The 17,923-nt window shown below is 43.7% G+C and overlaps 1 protein-coding gene across 7 annotated transcripts in view; it reads left to right on the plus strand.

Moving 5' to 3' along the window:
- The first annotated feature begins 1,015 nt into the window (after nt 1–1,015).
- Nucleotides 1,016–17,923, plus strand: part of LOC115162572 (lysine-specific histone demethylase 1A) — a 29,385-nt gene continuing 12,477 nt past the window's right edge. For 3 of the 7 annotated variants that reach the window (XR_003869579.1, XM_029714007.1, XM_029714012.1), the window contains exons 1-16: nt 1,016–1,112; nt 1,939–1,990; nt 2,564–2,863; nt 3,085–3,259; nt 3,381–3,514; nt 3,616–3,787; nt 7,929–8,035; nt 8,333–8,414; nt 9,594–9,688; nt 10,828–10,845; nt 11,212–11,354; nt 11,511–11,601; nt 11,747–11,881; nt 14,447–14,520; nt 14,760–14,871; nt 17,348–17,480. Coding sequence is in view for 6 of the 7 variants with exons in the window: in XM_029714007.1 (XP_029569867.1) it covers nt 1,946–1,990; nt 2,564–2,863; nt 3,085–3,259; nt 3,381–3,514; nt 3,616–3,787; nt 7,929–8,035; nt 8,333–8,414; nt 9,594–9,688; nt 10,828–10,845; nt 11,212–11,354; nt 11,511–11,601; nt 11,747–11,881; nt 14,447–14,520; nt 14,760–14,871; nt 17,348–17,480 (1,816 nt within the window). In the remaining variant the exon portion in view is untranslated. The remainder of the gene's footprint in view (nt 1,113–1,938; nt 1,991–2,563; nt 2,864–3,084; nt 3,260–3,380; nt 3,515–3,615; nt 3,788–7,928; nt 8,036–8,332; nt 8,415–9,593; nt 9,689–10,827; nt 10,846–11,211; nt 11,355–11,510; nt 11,602–11,746; nt 11,882–14,446; nt 14,521–14,759; nt 14,872–17,347; nt 17,481–17,923) is intronic. The other 4 variants (XM_029714009.1, XM_029714008.1, XM_029714010.1 and 1 more) reach the window with 4 other exon arrangements.

Below are 17,923 nucleotides of genomic sequence, written 5' to 3' on the forward strand. Positions count from 1 at the left end.
AATGATCCGGGTCAACAGCATCAATGTAACAGTGTAGGTTCCGTCCCTCTCTTCGCCCCAACCTGGGCTTGAACCAGGGACCCTTGCACACATCAACAACTGACACCCCACGAAGCATCGTTACCCTTCACGCCACGGCCCTTGCAACACAAGGGCCCTACTTCCAGTCTCAGAGCGAGTGACGTCACTGATTGAAATGCTAACCTAACTAAACTAACATCGGTTACATATGGACATTATTGATGACTTTACTACTGGCCTCCAGGTTTAATGGAATGCTTCGTCTTGAACAGCATCAAGAGCTACTAGGGATGCATTTGCTCCATTGTTTGTTTTTGACCTATATTTTATTTATTTAACTCGGCAAGTCAGTTAAGAACAGTTTTTTACCTCGTCAGCTCTGGGATTTGATCTAGCAACCTTCCGGTTACTGGCCCAACACTCTGACCACTAGCCTACCTGCCCCCCCACACTATGTGCACTGTGTTTTTCTTTCTCTAGGGAGTTTACATCATCAATTTAATTAACTCTAATAATAAATGCAGGAGTAGCCTACTGAAAATGTAACTAATCTTTGTTCAAAGTAACCGTCTGCATCACTGAGTAAGTTCGATTAAGCTGATCTGCGGTGCACCGCCCTATGGCCCGCCACGTGAACGGGCAAAAGCGGTTATTAAACAAATCTGCACCGCTCGGCATCACTGTCAACAAGGCAGCATGATGAGTTGTTCAGAAACATACATCCTTTTCCATAAAATATATTAGAATTTTCAAACTAGTTTTCATTGAGAAGGCAGTTAGTGTTTTTATCTAAATCAATCACTTTTGAATGTGAAAACACACAGAATACTAGTCACTAGTCACTTTGGTTTTAGCCGACTTTGGCTCACGCCCGGGAGGCAGCCCGTTTCGAAAACTAATGCAATCAACGCTAACCAATCAACTGTAGAGCCGGGTCATTAATCGAATCCCCTCCTTGACAATATCCATAACCAATCGTTGCGTTCACAGGTGTCCCAATAGCATGACGGTGAGGGGCGGATCATATAATTCAACGAGAGGAAGAGATGGGGTTTTCTTTGTGTTGACATATTGATTGCGGCGATTTAGAGGTAAAGCAATCATTGTATGCATGTTATTATGTTTTACTCTTCAAATACGATGTTATAGCGTAGCTACTAACGTGATTGGAGTGCAATGTTTTCACTGGTAGTTTGCAAGCTAACACACAGACACTTAGTTACTGCTGAGTGAGACTCATTGTTAGCCTGCTAGCTAACGTTAGCTACCGTAGTTAAATTGATGAACTCGTGAACCCCGTGTAGGCAGTACAACAGGAATAATATACTAGTCAACACCCACGACGCTGATCGTCGACCTTGTTAAGTCAGAGAAGCAAAGTTGGCTAACTAGGTTTTAACGACGTCAGAGGGTTTTATAATATAGATAGCTAAGTTAGCAGTGGTTTAGCCAGGCAGATAGCTAGCTTGTTGGCTCCAAGAACTGTCTGACTGTCCGACATGTTTTCTTACGAAACCATCGAAAAGGCGATTAATACTAACCAAGTAGTTGGCCTATATACTAATGGTTATTCTCCACATATTTGAAATACAATAGCAAAAAATGAAGTAACTAGTTAGAAATCGCTAGCTAACTGATAGCTGTGTAGCTAGCTCGTTACTAACTCCTAGTCACCTACTCCTAGTTAGCCAATAAACCAGGTGCGTATTCATTACGCTGAATCTTTTACAAAACTTGTCTCAAACGAAACGGAATTTGTCCAATATAAACTCTCGTTTTAGTAGCAATTTTTTTTTGTTTTCAACTGTTTCGACTAATGATTAACGTTACACCTCAGGACTGATTGTCTAGCTGCCTGGCTTGGTGGACTTTGCTGTTGTTAATGACCATATTTCTGATTCTCTCTTTATTTCTTAGTGTTTGAATGGATATTACCAGGTCCACGGAGAAATGGGTAAAGCAAGACAAGGTTATTGTGGAGCCCTCTTACATTTGTCATCTGTCAACGCATCTAGTTGGTGCACTTTTAATGCATCCTCAACTTTTTAAGTATAGCAAGGTTCATGTATTTAGTTAGCTGTTATGGAGTTGTTAGAACTCTTTTCCATATTTGGCATCATGATATGGAATATTATCCATTTAGAAAGTGAGAGTGCATTAATTGGACAAAGGTTATGAAACCTGGAATACATAACCATTCAGTTTGTCTCTGGGAAATAAATGGTAGTTGAGCTGGTAAACTAGCTACAATATTTCTCTAAACTACAATGTTCTCTCTCTACTATACAACTGGTGTTTCTTAGCTATGTTGCTAATATTTTTTTCCTGACTCTTCATGAACAGTAATTCCTTGTAATCCTATTTAATATTTGCCAAACACTTTTTCCTAATATGCAACATCATAGCCTTCTATTATTTTTGACCACAATGGATCAATATTGTGAAAAAACTAGCTCTGGTCATCCTAGAGCATCATATCACAGACAACTCGAAAGCGGCGAATGGATTTGGCTGATGTCGATTTTTGTTTTCCTTTTTCAAGGAGAGGCCTCTGTCTTCCTCCATGATGCTGTCGAGTAAGAAGTCAGACGTAGGTTCATCTTCCGCTGCCGCTTCCACCTCCTTGGCGCCAGGGGGAGCTGAGCGGTCCCTTGAGGCCCAGGCTCCTGCCCAGGTGGGGGCCCCTCCCCTGGCCCCAGGCGCCGTGGAGATCAAAAAGAAGGAGCGGGCCTCTCCGAGTGGGGAACCTGGTGGGCCCCCGCAGCCCCACCTCCCTGGTCCCGGGGGGGTGGACCTCGACACAGCCGAGGGTCGCAGGACAAGCCGCCGCAAGCGATCAAAAGTAAACAACCTATAATACCTGCCCACCCATCTTAGAGCAAAATGGAATAAGTCACTCCAGGCACGTACCCCCATCAGCCCATCAGTTAATACAGTAATCTTGGTATGTGGATCTAATTAGTGGTGAACAACACCAGAGCAGTACAGGGAGCTTGACCATTTGCTTCATCTTAGGTGAGCCGGAACGTGGTTTTAATGGAGCGTTTATTGTGCCTCTTGTTGCAGGTGGAGTACCGTGAGATGGACGAGAGCCTGGCCAATCTGTCTGAGGACGAATACTACTCTGAGGAGGAGCGCAACGCCAAGGCGGAGAAGGAGCGCAAGCAGGTGATCCCGCCACCGGCGCCGCCCGTGGAGGAGGAGGCGGACAGCGAGCCTGAGGAGCCCTCTGGTGAGTGTGAGTTGGACTGTGCGAAAGTGCGTGCCTGCGAGCGCAAATGTAACATTGGGCAGCGAAAGGTGTGTGTGTGTGTGTGTGTCAGGATGGGTGTTGAGGGTGGCGGTGTTTGGTTTTCCAGGCGTGGAGGGAGCTGCGTTCCAGAGCCGCCTGCCCCATGATCGCATGACCTCCCAGGAGGCCGCCTGCTTCCCGGACATCATCAGCGGGCCCCAGCAGACACAGAAAGTGTTCCTGTACATCCGCAACCGCACAGTGAGAACACACACCTACTTCATTAACAAGACTTGCTTAGTTCTGGAGAATATTGTACATTTGGATTTGGGTCTGAAATTGTGGCAAATGATTTGTTTCAGCTCCAACTTTGGCTTGATAACCCGAAAATCCAGCTAACCTTCGAAGCCACAACACAACAACTTGAAGCGCCATACAACAGTGATACAGTGCTGGTGCACAGAATACACAGTTACCTGGAGAGACACGGCCTCATCAACTTTGGCATCTACAAGAGAGTCAAGCCTTTACCAAGTGAGTACATTAGCCTTTTACTATCTGCCTGATATACTATAGTAACTATATGTATAATGCTTATGCTCACATTTAGATATGGGCATTTCCATGTAAAAGAAGCCCCAAGAGCTGTTCATAGGAGCAACTAGCAACTAGCAGAAAGTCTTAAAAGCTATTAGTAATACATCAAAACACTGTTGAAGTAAAGACCCCTGCGAACTAATATCAACATTTCATTTTTGCCAAAATTATTATCCTTCTGTAAGTTTAAGAAATATTACCTAGTGCCTTGACATTCTGTTACCAAAACCCCACATCTTTAAAGCCCCCACGCAGTCTTTGTAATTATATATAGTTTTTAATTATCACTGTCTATTAAATCACTTTATTTAATGAAAATAACTTCTAAATATATTTAATCATTTATTTCCTCCAATCTGATTGTGTGGGCGTTAGGGCATACGTTTGAATATTTTAACACACAGCCCTGATTGGCTGATACGATGATCTAGAGCCCACCTCTTTTCCCAGATGTCATCGGTCATCGGTCTATTATAATTGGGTCACATTGTGACGTCATGATGTGGGACAAAAGTTCCATCCCACCTGAACAGGCTGAAATTGCAGGCATTTTGTTTTCAAACAATTTTTACACAAAGTGCATTATCATAATGTTATTTCGACCTCGTAGTGTCGAAATATCATGAGGGAGTATAATGAGAGTTCACAGAAGTAACAAGTGAAGGTAGACCTACCAATTATTTATAGTATTTTTACTGATAATGCTGTGGTTTATGATTTATTAAGTGACCACAACCAAATTGGTAACATAATGAGTAGTAGAATGACTGCAACTGAATGGGCTGCAATGGGAATCCATAGTAGTCACAAACCACAGTTGGATCACCTGCTACTGTCTTGCCTCCCACTGGCATACTGTTATGTTCAGCTAATAATTGTTTTATTTTTCTTTCTGTCACGTGCTGGTAAAAGCAAGAGTGTTAAAACAGTCTGGACAACCTGTCCCCCTCTCTCCCTGTCGCTCTCTCTCTCCAGTTAATGTCACCTGTCTCGACCCTTATTGACACCTACCCATGAGGCCCCTCTTTCCATTTACTGTAACCAGCCATCTCCCCCACTGAGCACCGGATGTCCATGGACGCTGAAAGTAGTTGAAATTTGGTCAGTCCAAATCAGAACCAATTGTAGACGTCTGTTTCGCAAATTTGGACAGCACATTTAAGAAAAGTAGAGTATAGGTCAGTAAAATACAGGACTGGACAGAGTTTAGTATAGCACACTAGAGTAAAGTACAGTATACTTTACTGTACTTACTGTACCTAACTCTACTGTACTAAACTGTACTGTTCTCTAATGTGATGTCCAAACTTGTGATACATACACACCTATGATTGGTTCTGAGTATTTCCGGACCAACCAAATTTGGTCTTGTTTGGGGGCCATGCTCATTAGAGTAATAGCCTAACATGCAAAGGAAGATATTACATTTGTCTACCTCTGTTGCCCTATTCAGGATACATCACAATGAAGAGAATGACATTCATTCATATTTATGTATTTTTGTATAGTACAGATCAGGTACCCATGATGTCATTCTGTTACTGGTTGTTAAGCCACTTCACTTACTGTAGTTCAATAACCAAAATCGGTTTGTTGAAACTCGAGGTGTCTTATCATAGCTGACACCCCACTCTTTCTGCAGACATAATTGAATCTTAATTCGGAGTAGATATTTACGAGCTTTTGGAAAACGTGGTCAAACAAAAAAACGGAGGGAGATTTGTTCTGTCATTCAGTTACCAAACTTTACATCTGCACTCTTCTTCGAGTAAAATTGTATGTGGAAATTGTTAAAAGTAGTCTTTGTGCATAGAGATGTATGGTTTGTTAAACTTTGAAATTAATGGTTTTTGTTTGACTCAGATGTCACTTTAAAATGGATGCCATTCTGTTACTGTGGAATTGCCCATATGAGCAAGTGTAACACACCACTTGTTTGCGTATACAGGTATTTGCCAAGATACCAGTAATTTACCAAAGTTTCTCAAGTCTTTGGTCATTTTGATAATTAACAGGTAATCTATGGCAATCCTTGTGGTAACTTTGGTAATATTTTAACTGAAAATGTGTTCATTATATAGCAAAAGTTCAGAAATATGCGTTTTCAAAACGCATTCCTTAATCACTTTTTTCTTCAATAGAGTGATGAGGGGTGTGCAACAATAGTTCTTCCACATAAAATACATTGGTGTAACACATTAAGCAGAAAATAGTTACATTTTCATCCGGTGACAACAAAGTTCAACGATATTTGGCTGGCAGCCACACAAGTAAATGAGCTTACAATCAAAAAGCAAAGTTTTTTTTGCAAAATCTATGTAAACTCAGCAAAAAAAGAAATGTCCTCTCACTGTCAACTGTGTTTATTTTCAGCAAACTTTACATGTGTAAATATTTGTATGAACATAAGATTCAACAACTGAGACATAAACTGAACCAAGTTCCACAGAAATGGAATAATGTGTCCCTGAACAAAGGGGGGTTCAAAATCAAGTCACAGTCAGTATCTGGTGTGGCCACCAGCTGCATTAAGTACTGCAGTGCATCTCCTCCTCATGGACTGCACCAGATTTTCCAGTTCTTGCTGTGAGATGTTACCCCACTCTTCCACCAAGACCCCTGCAAGTTCCCGGACATTTCTGGGGGGGAATGGCCCTAGTTCTCACCCTCCGATCCAACAGGTCCCAGACGTGCTCAATGGGATTGAGATCCGGGCTCTTCGCTGGCCATGGCAGAACACTGACATTCCTGTCTTGCAGGAAATCACGCATAGAACGAGCGGTATAGCTGGTGGCATTGTCATGCTGGAGGGTCATGTCAGGATGAGCCTACAGGAAGGGTACCACATGAGGGAGGTCTTCCCTGTAACGCACAGCATTGAGATTGCCTGTAATGACAACAAGCTCAGTCCGATGATGCTGTGACACACCGCCCCAGACCATGACGGACCCTCCACCTCCAATCGATCCCGCTCCAGAGTACAGACCTCTGTGTAACGCTCATTCCTTCGACAGTAACCGCGAATCCAACCATCACCCCTGGTGAGACAAAACCGCGACTCGTAAGTGAAGAGCACTTTTTGCCAGCCCTGTCTGGTCCAGCGACGGTGGGTTTGTGCCCATAGGCGACGTTGTTGCAGGTGATGCCTGGTGAGGACCTGCCTTACAATACAACATGCCTACAAGCCCTCAGTCCAGCCTATTGCGGACAGTCTGAGCACTGATGGAGGGATTGTGCGTTTCTGGTGTAACTCGGGCAGTTGTTGTTGCCATCCTGTACCTGTCCCGTAGGTGTGATGTTCGGTTGTACCGATCCTGTGCAGGTGTTACACGTGGTCTGCCACTGCGAGGATGATCAGCTGTCCGTCCTGTCTCCCTGTAGCGCTGTCTTAGGCGTCTCACAGTACGGACATTGCAATTTATTGCCCTGGCCACATCTGCAGTTCTTATGCCTCCTTGCAGCATGCCTAAGGCACGTTCACGCAGATGAGCAGGGACCCTGGGCATCTTTCTTTTGGTGTTTTTCAGAGTCAGTAGAAAGGCCTCTTTAGTGTTCTAAGTTTTCATAACTGTCGCTGGATCGAATCCCCGAGCTGACAAGGCAAAAATCTGTCGTTCTGCCCCGAACAAGGCAGTTAACCCCCACAGTTTTCCGTTAAGCAGTCATTGTAAATAAGAATACATTCTTAACTGACTTGCCTAGTTAAAGGTTAAATTAAAAAAATTGCTTTTTACCAGAGAAAAGTAGGCTAAACTGAGAATTTCCAGAGGAAAAGTACCTTCACATCAGTCGGTGCACTGTTTCCTGATAGAATGCTCCTTTGTGAATTCTCATCTGAGTGGAGAAGTGCAACTGAAGAAAATAGTCTAATGAAAAAAGCATCTAATCAACATTGGCATTAGTTTCAATTATAAAACGGGTTGTTTGGATGCTGATTGGTTAATAGCAAGGAGTTATAATAATTTGGGGGCTCAACCCTAAACCTCATATGTGACTCAACATAATTTGTTTTTATCGACGTGTCAAAATAGCTGGTTATGTGATTGTTAACCACTCTGGTTCCCCTGTGTCCCTGTAGCAAAGAAGACAGGCAAGGTGATCATCATCGGAGGGGGTGTGTCTGGGCTGGCGGCCGCGCGGCAGTTGCAGAGTTTCGGCATGGATGTGACAGTACTGGAGGCCAGGGTGGGTCAATAGCGCATCACACATCGGTACGAGCCCAAGTTCATTGGGGCACGCTGTAGCAAAACACTTTGCAATTGAAAACGAAAATTTTTCTTATTGGACAAGGTGAGAAATGACATCTGTTTTCTTCCATTTTGGGCCAATTGAACACGACATACATCTAACCTTCATCTAATACAGTGATACTGACCAGTAATGCAACATTTTTTGCCTTGTGTCCTGTTTTGGCCTGGTGGAACAGCTAATGGTTAGGGTTTTCCTCTTTGTTGTGGTAAATTGGTTATTGTTTCCTCACAGGACCGCGTTGGGGGGAGAGTGGCCACGTTCCGGAAGGGCAACTATGTGGCTGATCTGGGGGCCATGGTGGTGACAGGACTGGGTAAGGCATTCGTTCATAGACACACACAATTACACACACGTACAGCCAGTGCCGGTGGTAATGAACATTACACGGAAGTGAAAATAAATTTCTGTGCCATCCTGTCAATTTCCCCCCCCCCGCAACAGTTCTATAACCCTGATAACTATCCTGTCCCAATAAAAATCACTTCCTTCCCGTGCTCATTTTAACATGCCCAAATCAGAAGTAACTTCCTCTGCTAGCTGCTCGTCTGTCTGTCCCCCGCGCTTTCCCTACGCTGCATCTGCTCCATGTGCTCTCTGCGTGTGTGTCCATAGCAACGGCTCCACTTGGCCGAGAGAGAGCTATTTTCCATTGCCTGCTCAGCTGAAGGGCCTGTTTTATTTATATGTAGTGATTGAAAACAGAAGAACATCTGTTACTGTTGGAGGGGCAGGGGGGGTAAAATCATGTCCTTCTAAAACTGCTTACAACACACAACTCAGTTTAAAATAATTCCTGTACTGCCCGTTCCTGTGGGCTGTTAATCCTCTCCCGAACTTGGCTCTAGAATTTCACTCCAGTTCCTGTAGGAATCTCGCTGGACCCACAAGACCCATGGGAGTCCTGTTCCTATGTCAACCTCTAATATTCATGATTGAAAGCCACTTTGAACAGTAATTTCAAATGGACTTGCTGTGACAGCTGCTCACCAGCAGAGGGTGGTGTTGACCATGTAAATGTAGTCTGGGCCCATATGAGCCAAGTGTCGGAGTAGGAGTGCTGATCTAGGACCTGTCCATATACATTTCTTCATTATGACCTAAAAGGCCAAACTGATCCTATATCAGCACTCCTACTAAGACGCCTTGTGGATACGGGCCCTGATCAATGTAGTCTGAAATAGGACTGGGCAGGCAAATTATGATTTGTCACTTTTCTTCTTTGTTTCATGGAACACTAAAAACGACAATTGAATATGAAAACCGTGAGATTCCACAAATGTTTCAAATGATACATAGTTTGCTCATATTCAGGTTGTATCACATTCCATATATGCAAAGAAAATCTACGCTATCTATCCAGCCAGGCTGTTAAACTATGACATTTAGTTGTAGTTCTAACATTGCTATCTAATATAGGTTGTGGGCTTAGAACTAGTCTATAGGCCTACAGCCATAGAATCTATATCCTGATGGTCTATCTGGTGTGTTCCAGGAGGGAATCCCATGGCGGTGGTCAGCAAGCAGGTTAACATGGAGCTAGCCAAGATCAAACAGAAGTGTCCTCTGTACGAAGCCAACGGTCAAGCTGTGAGTGTTGCGTCGCTAGCTATTTGGGTTACTCACTTAGTTTGAGTTATGACGTTTAGGCCACACACACTCCATATATGCCAATGCACTGCAGTAGAGTGAAATGCTTGTAGAACATTATAACAAAATTAATTGTCGTATTACATTGCCGTTTTGTCTCGTGCAAGCATGCTCGACTTTGAAGTGTCTGCTAACCACAAATGTAACCGACAACCATTGTACTGTATATAGAAATATTTTATTTCTGTTTCCCCCAATGTTAACTCTCTCCGTTTTTGTTATTTACCTCTTGTGCTGAAGATGTTTAGATTTAATCCAGCACACCACTATGTGCTGTGTTAGCGGGGCCCTTACTTTGTCCGCAGGGCTGCTTGTTTCCGCGGAACGCAAGCAAAGCGCAGGGTGGATTCAGTTAACCACTTAGCAGGGTGGATTCAGTTAGCCGCTTAGCCTAGCGTGTCATCAACAGCAGCTCTGCCCTCTCTTTGTTGAGACCAGACTCCCAATGTAATACTGTTAGACTGGAAATAACCAGCAGTGTTCTCTTCAAGCTATTATTTTCTCCCTCTGTCATGCAGCGGTAGGATGTTTGCGGTTATTTTCATGCCAGGGTCATATTCATTAGGGCCAAACATAGAAAAACGTTTTCAACGCAAAACGAAAAGGATCACTTCTTATTGGACAAGTTGAGGTAGTCCCTACCTGTCTGTCCATTTTATTTTGTTTCGTGCCTAATGAAAATGACCCTGTTCAGAGGTGGTAGTCAGGGATAGGGCAGCTGGTCACTCTCTACACAGCGCAACTGATTTCCTTTTCTGCAGGGGAAGCTAATTAAGTGTCCTTTTTCAAGTGTGGTTAAATCTGTTTAACATTTAAAGGAAAGAGTCACACATTTTGAGTCATATGACACACAACTCATCATACCGGCTGTATTTCTGCCTGCTAGTGCGGCGAATAGCTCAAACGCATGAACATATGAAATAACCCCGGAAATCGAGAGAACAACATTGCTTAGAGATGCACAAATACACCCATTTTTTTTTAATGTTATATTGTATCTTTTAACTTTGTTTATTTAATTTGTTAATTCTCTCCTCTCTCGACCCCTCCCGTGTTTATCATCTGGTGGATCGCTAAAGGGTGAACGATGCACAAGCGTATGTATTGCTTTACTACATGATAACATTGTTCACCTATTGTTAATAATTAATGTTGCATCCGATGTCGGTACACAGAAGACCATAATAGAACTGTCTGTCCTTGAGTGTCCTGAAAGGCACCTGTCTGTGTTAACTGTCTGTAGAAGCCTTGTAGTCAGCAATAGCTTTTCTTTCACTTTTTCTTTCAAGAGGTATATTTCTCTTGATCACTTCCTAATGGTAGAGGAAGCGATTCCTTTCTAAATTGGATAGCTCTCCCTTATGACGGCATGTTCATGAATAACATAAAGTGCTATAATCATATTGTTCGTTATTAACGTTAAATTCTATAACCCTAATGTTCATTGTGGATCTCATCATCAGGTACCCAAGGAGAAGGATGAGATGGTGGAGCAGGAGTTCAACCGTCTGCTGGAGGCCACCTCCTACCTCAGCCACCAGCTGGACTTCAACTTCCTCAACAACAAGCCTGTGTCCCTTGGACAGGCCCTGGAGGTGGTCATTCAGTAAGTGTTTGGCCCTTTGTCCAGACGTATGCGGGGCTTGGCAACTTGCACAAATTCTGTGACGATGGTTGTATTTCATGAATTAAAAAAGTATCCCTCTTTCTCAACGGCACGTGTCAATTCTTGGGTGTTCTTTTGACTGGTAACTTCCAATAGGTTGCAGGAGAAACATGTGAAAGATGAGCAGATAGAGCACTGGAAGAAGATAGTCAAGACCCAAGAGGATCTCAAGGAGCTGTTGAACAAGGTGACCATGAGTACCACTGTCTCAGAGGTCAAAAGAACAACAAAAGTAGCTTTAATGTAGATGTACTCTCTCTCTCTCCTTTTAATCTGTTTTCTCCTCCTTTGTCTATCTACCTTTCTCTCTTCCCCCTCCCTCATTCTCTCAGATGGTGGGTACCAAGGAGAGGGTCAAGGAGCTTCATCAGCAGCACAAGGAGGCCAGTGAGGTCAAGCCCCCCAGAGACATCACTGCCGAGTTCCTGGTCAAGAGCAAGCACCGCGACCTCACTGCGCTCTGCAAGGTGAGGCCACTCATGCTCTGTAGAGGCAGAGGATAGGTTTCTTCCATTTTTCCCAGACCTCAAGTGGACTCCTGATGTGGTTTAAGCATTGTTGTGGCCTTAGAACATCCTAAAACAGATTTGATAGGGCACTACTTGTTCCATACAAATAGCTGCAAGCAGTTAATGTCACATTACTTTGATTACATTCCCGTTTGCTTATTTGTTTTTCCAAAACAAACTTCATTCTTGTACCGTATGGTACTTCCTCCAGACTCACACACAACGTGGATAAGCCATACATTTAACAGCTGGAGTCATTAGCTGGAGCATCACCTATTTCTAGCCTCCAGACACAATTGGATTCAATTAAAGGTGTTCTCAACATATGTGTTTTCAATTCAACCATTTATGGGCGATTATCAGAGTTTTTACATTTTTTTGCAGGGCCTAAAATGAACACCTGCCAAATGTGGGTAGATTTTGGCATTGGTGGGTAAGATGTCTATTTCACCAGCCACATTGGCAGGTGGTCAGGGCTCCATCCACAATGTGAGCATTTCACTCGCATTTGTGAATAGAAATAGTCAAGTAGGATCTGTGTACCGCTGTTGATGGAATTTCAATCAACTCATGAAAATAAGTGTTACTCAGCTTTCTAAAATAATTGTGGCCGTTTATATAGCAAGTATCTCCTCCATTCAAGTCTTAACTTCATTTGAGTGAACTTATTAGGGGGAAATATAGAGTTTAATGATTATAGCTGACTTGCTGCCACAGTATGAGCTTAGCGCAAACCATGTTAATATAGTAAATGGATGGATTGGATTTGGGTCATTTAAAGGGATACTTCGGGATTTTGGCAATGAGACCCTTTGTCTATTTCCCCAGAGTCAGATGAACTCGTGGATGTGGTTTAAACATTTTTTTTTTTTTTATCTCTGCATGCAGTTTGAAGGAAGTTGCTAACTAGTGCTTGTGCAATTGCTAACTAACGGTCTACTAGCATGCTAGTAGATACCCATAGACCTGATAAAGCTAGTTAGCATTGGCTCACAAACTACCTCTTAACTTCTTTCCTACTGGACACAGAGACATAAAAATGGTATCCATGAGTTCATCTGACTCTGGGGAAGTAGATTGCCAACATCCCGAAGTGTCCCTTTAAGCCAAGGAGACAGAAGTGTACTTGAGACCATAGGGGCACATCCTAACTTTCACTTAAATCTAATTTTCGCCTAGTTTCCCATTGACGTCAATGCACGACTAAGTGAACATTTGACATAAGTAGAAGTAAGGATGTGCCTCAGACAAAAAATGGTAAACAAGACGGTTTCAGCAGTATGTGTTTGAGTGGTCTAATGCTTTGCCTGTGTGTATCATTAAAGGCGGTACAGCCTCACTTTCAGCGCAGATAAAGCTCCACCTCAAGTGTATTTTCGGGAAGCAAGTTTAAACACGGCTGCTGTCTGAACTCGAGTCGTCTTTTGGTTGACTGCCTCCTGAAAAGGCACTTCTAAGGCTTGACTCAGCCTGGTCTGTCTGGCTGGAAATGGTGTGAATGCACACAAACACACACACACACACACACACTGAGAGCTTGTGTTATACTCGAACAGGGTCGGGAAGGTGGGTGTCAATGGCTGCACGGGTAGGTGATGAAACCTGGACAGGGTGACTCAGTCCATTAAACTGAGTGGGCTGATGTCCTTCTTACTTTACTTTAAACCTTCTTGTGTGCACAAATAGATGTACTCCAGTGTTTCCCGTTCTATTGCTCATGTTGGCCCCCATGCCTGAAACCAGTCGACTTCAAATGGTTTCCTGAATGCTCCATTGGCGGCCTTTGTGTCTTGCCAAGAAAAATAAATGCTCGCTCCTCGTTTTTTTTGTTTTGTACCTTTACCACTTTTTTTTCGCAATTGGTAGTTAGTCTTGTCCCATTGCTGCAACTCCCGTACTGACTCGGAAGAGGCGAAGGTCGAGAACCATGCATCCTCCGAAACACAACCCCGCCGAGCCGCACTGCTTCTTACATTTACATTTAAGTCATTTAGCAGACGCTCTTATCCAGAGCGACTTACAAATTGGTGCATTCACCTATAATATCCAGTAGAACAACCACTTTACAATAGTGCATCTAAATCTTTTAATTAAAGGGGGGGGGGTTAGAAGGATTACTTTATCCTATCCCAGGTATTCCTTAAAGAGGTGGGGTTTCAGGTGTCTCCGGAAGGTGGTGATTGAGGGAGCTTGTTCCACCATTGGCGCACTACTCGCTTAACCCGGAAGCCAGCCGCACTAATGTGTCGGAGGAAACACTATACAACTGCCGACCGAAGTCAGTTTGCAGGCGCCCGGCCCGCCTACAAGGAGTCGCTAGAGCGCGATGAGACAACGACATCCCGGCCGGCCTAACCCGGACGACGCAGGGCCAATTGTGCGGCGCCTCATGGGTCTCCCGGTCACGGCTGGCTGTGACACAGGCTGGGATCAAACACTGCGATACAGTGCCTTAGACTGCTGCACCACTCGGGAGGCCCCATGTCTCAGTGTTAAACTCCTTTCTTTTCCCCTCTCCTGTAGGAGTATGATGAGTTGGTGGAGTCGCAGGTCAAACTGGAGGAGAAGCTACAGGAACTGGAGGCCAACCCACCCAGGTAACATTTGAACACCTTCGCTCCACTGTAAAGGGCTGCTGTTGTACTATTCTTTAAGCATGTGGGGTGCTCTAGCCTGGGTGCCAGTCTCTCTGCTCTTTCTTATGGAGTTGTCATGGCAATGTTTAGCTTGTCAATGACAATGGAGTAGGCAAAAGTACAAACAGATCTGGGACCAGGCTAGATGTGCTCGCATCCATCTGTTCTTTTTTTTCCACCCTCTGCCGATCTCTCCACAGTGACGTGTACTTGTCGTCCCGGGACAGGCAGATCCTTGACTGGCACTTTGCCAACTTGGAATTTGCCAATGCCACGCCCCTCTCTACTCTCTCACTCAAGCACTGGGACCAGGTATACTCGCACTCACTCATTACTCACTTAGGTCCAGTATGTAGCTTTGTAGTTGACCTGACCAGATTCACATAGAATGTGAGTTATAGATCTGTCATCCACAATGAAAGCCATTCTGATAAGCGGTGGATCCATTCTATGTGTAGTACTTCTATGCTTCTCGTCCTTAAGTTTCGCTTTTGCGTCTTGCTTTCGGTTTTGTACACCAGCTTCAAATAGCTGAAAAATAGTATTTTTCGTTATTGAAAGTATTCAGACCCATTTGACTTCTTACACATTTTATGTTACAGCCTTGTTCTAAAATTGATTAAATGGTGTAGTTTTTTTCCTTCGTCAATCTACATAGAATACCCAATAATGACAAAGCAAAATCAGTTTGTAGAAATTATAGCAAATAAAAAAATGAATAAAAAACTATCACATTTGCATAAGTATTCAGACTATTTACTCAGTGCTTTGTTGAAGAACGTTTGGCAGCGATTACAGCCTTGAGTCTTCTTGGGTATGACGCTACAATCTTTGCACACCAGTATCAAGGACATTCAGAGACTTGCCACGAAGCCACTCCTGCGTTGTCTTAGCTGCGTGCTTAGGGTTGTTGTCCTGTTGGAAGGTGAACCTTCGCCCCAGTCTGAGGTCCGGAGCACTCTGGAGCAGGTTTCATCAACGATCGCTCTAATTTGCTCTGTTCATCTTTCCCTCGATCCTGACTAGTCTCCCAGTCCCTGCCGCTGAAAAACATCCCCACAGCATGCTGCTGCCACCACGCTTCACCGTAGGGATGGTGCCAGGTTTTCTCCAGACGGGAAGCTTGGCATTCAGGCCAACGAGTTCAGTCTTCGTTTCATCAGACCAGGAAATTTTGTTTCTCATGGTCTGAGAGTCCTTTACGTGCCTTTTGGCAAACTCCAAGTGGCCTGTCATATGCCTTTTTTACTGAGGATTGGCTTCCGTCTAGTCACTCTACCATAAAGGCCTGATTGGTGGAGTGCTGCTGAGATGGTTGTCCTTCTGGAAGGTTCTCCGATCTCCACAGAGGAACTCTGGAGCTCTGTCAGAGTGACCATCGGGTTCTTGGTCACCTCCCTGACCAAGGCCTTTCTCCCCCGATTGCTCAGTTTGGCTGGGCGGCCAGCTCTAGTAAAAGTCTTGGTGGTTCCAAACAGCTTCCATTTAAGAATGATGGAGGCCACTGTGTTCTTGGGGACCTTCAATGGTGCAGAAGTGTTTTGGTAACCTTCCCCAGATCTGTGCCTCGACACAATCCTGTCATGGAGCTCTACGGACAATTCCTTCGACCTCATGGCTTGGTTTTTGCTCTGACATGCACTGTCAACTGTGGGACCGTATATAGACTGTATCCAGGCTGTATCACAACCGTTTGTGATTGGGAGTCCCATAGGGCACAATTTGGCCCAGAGTCGTCCGGGTTTGGCCGGTGTAGGCCATCATTGTAAATAAGAATGTGTTCTTAACTGATTTGCCTAGTTGAATATGATTCTTAGCAACCAGGTAATGGTAGATCAATTTGTATATATTGCTGTGGATAATGGTTGTTTTGTCAGCCAAATGAGCACGGTTACCCCAAGAACCATTTTGAATAGCAAAAAAAAAAAACATGTATATTTTCTCCTCCGCTCCTGACTGCATGTGCAGAAACGTGATGTTCTATGTTTACTGTTTTAGCCAAGCTGATAGCTAGCAGAGGGAATAGCTAGCTGGAGTGACATTTCTCTATCAAGTCAGTGTTCCCTGTTTTTGGAAAGCCATTGGGTGCATGCAATTCATGATACTTGTTTGCTACAACACATTGCTGAAACAAGGGGCAACAAAGTTTCATCACGTTGTGAGGAGTCCATGTTACCGCTGAAACGGACTCATGTGCACTTGTCTTTCTGAATGCCTGGATGTCTTCAGTCATCTGTTTGTTCCACAACACACAATTCTTAAACGGTCTACTTTTGTCTCCTCTCTTCTTATATCGGTTGTTAGATGATAACCAGGCTTACTTTTACTGTTTTTCAAATCAAAATTGATTTGTCACATGGGCCGAATATAACCGGATTAAACCTTACTATGAAATGCTTACATAGCTCTTAACCAACAGCTGAGTTCAAGAAAGAGTTAAGAAAATATTTACTAAATCAACTAAAGTAAAACATTTTAAGTAACACAATATAACAAACCACCAGGCTATAGTCCCCGTAACCTGCAAGTGCCCTTGTAAACCAATCAATCAAATGTATTTTTATTAACCCCTTTTTACATCAGCAGTTGTCACAAAGAAAGTGCTTTACAGATACCTAGCCTAAAATAATTTAAAAAAATGCAGAGGCAGAAACCACAAATAATAAGCCAGACATAATTCACATTCTGAGTGTTTAAAATGTATTGATTTGTTGTGCTGTTTTCTCTCCCTCCTTATACCATATATAACCCACATTTTGTGTTCTCCCTCCCCTTTTCTCCTGTCCAGGACGACGACTTTGAGTTCACAGGCAGCCACCTGACAGTGAGGAATGGCTACTCCTGTGTCCCCGTGGCTCTGGCCGAGGGCCTGGACATCAAACTGAACACGGCGGTACGACAGGTCCGATACACCGCCTCTGGTAAGTTTACAGGATATTTGTGGGTAGCTGCGTTTTATGCTTGTTTGTCAATCTGTGTCTTTTCTTTGTGTTGTCTGTCTGGGTGTGTCAGTCTGTGTATTCCTTTGTTAGTGTGTGTTTTAACGTGTGTGTGGTGGGAAACCTGTGTGTGCAGGGCCAAATTGATGCAGCGGCTTACCAGGGCTGAAGCCCCTGGGCCAAGGCCCGTGGGAGGCCCAAGAGGCAAAAAAATAATATCATTGAGGAAATACAGTGCATTCGGAAAGTATTCAGACCCCTTCACTTTTTACACATTTTGTTACGTAACATCCGTATTCTAAAATGTATTAAATAGTTGTTTCCCTGATCAATCTACACACAATACCCTATAATGACAAAGCAAAAACAGGTTTTTTGAAATTTTTGCAAATTTATTACAAAAGTAAACGGATCACGTTTAACCT

Source organism: Salmo trutta, chromosome 25 (assembly GCF_901001165.1).
Source record: "Salmo trutta chromosome 25, fSalTru1.1, whole genome shotgun sequence".
Taxonomy (NCBI): Eukaryota; Metazoa; Chordata; class Actinopteri; order Salmoniformes; family Salmonidae; genus Salmo; species Salmo trutta.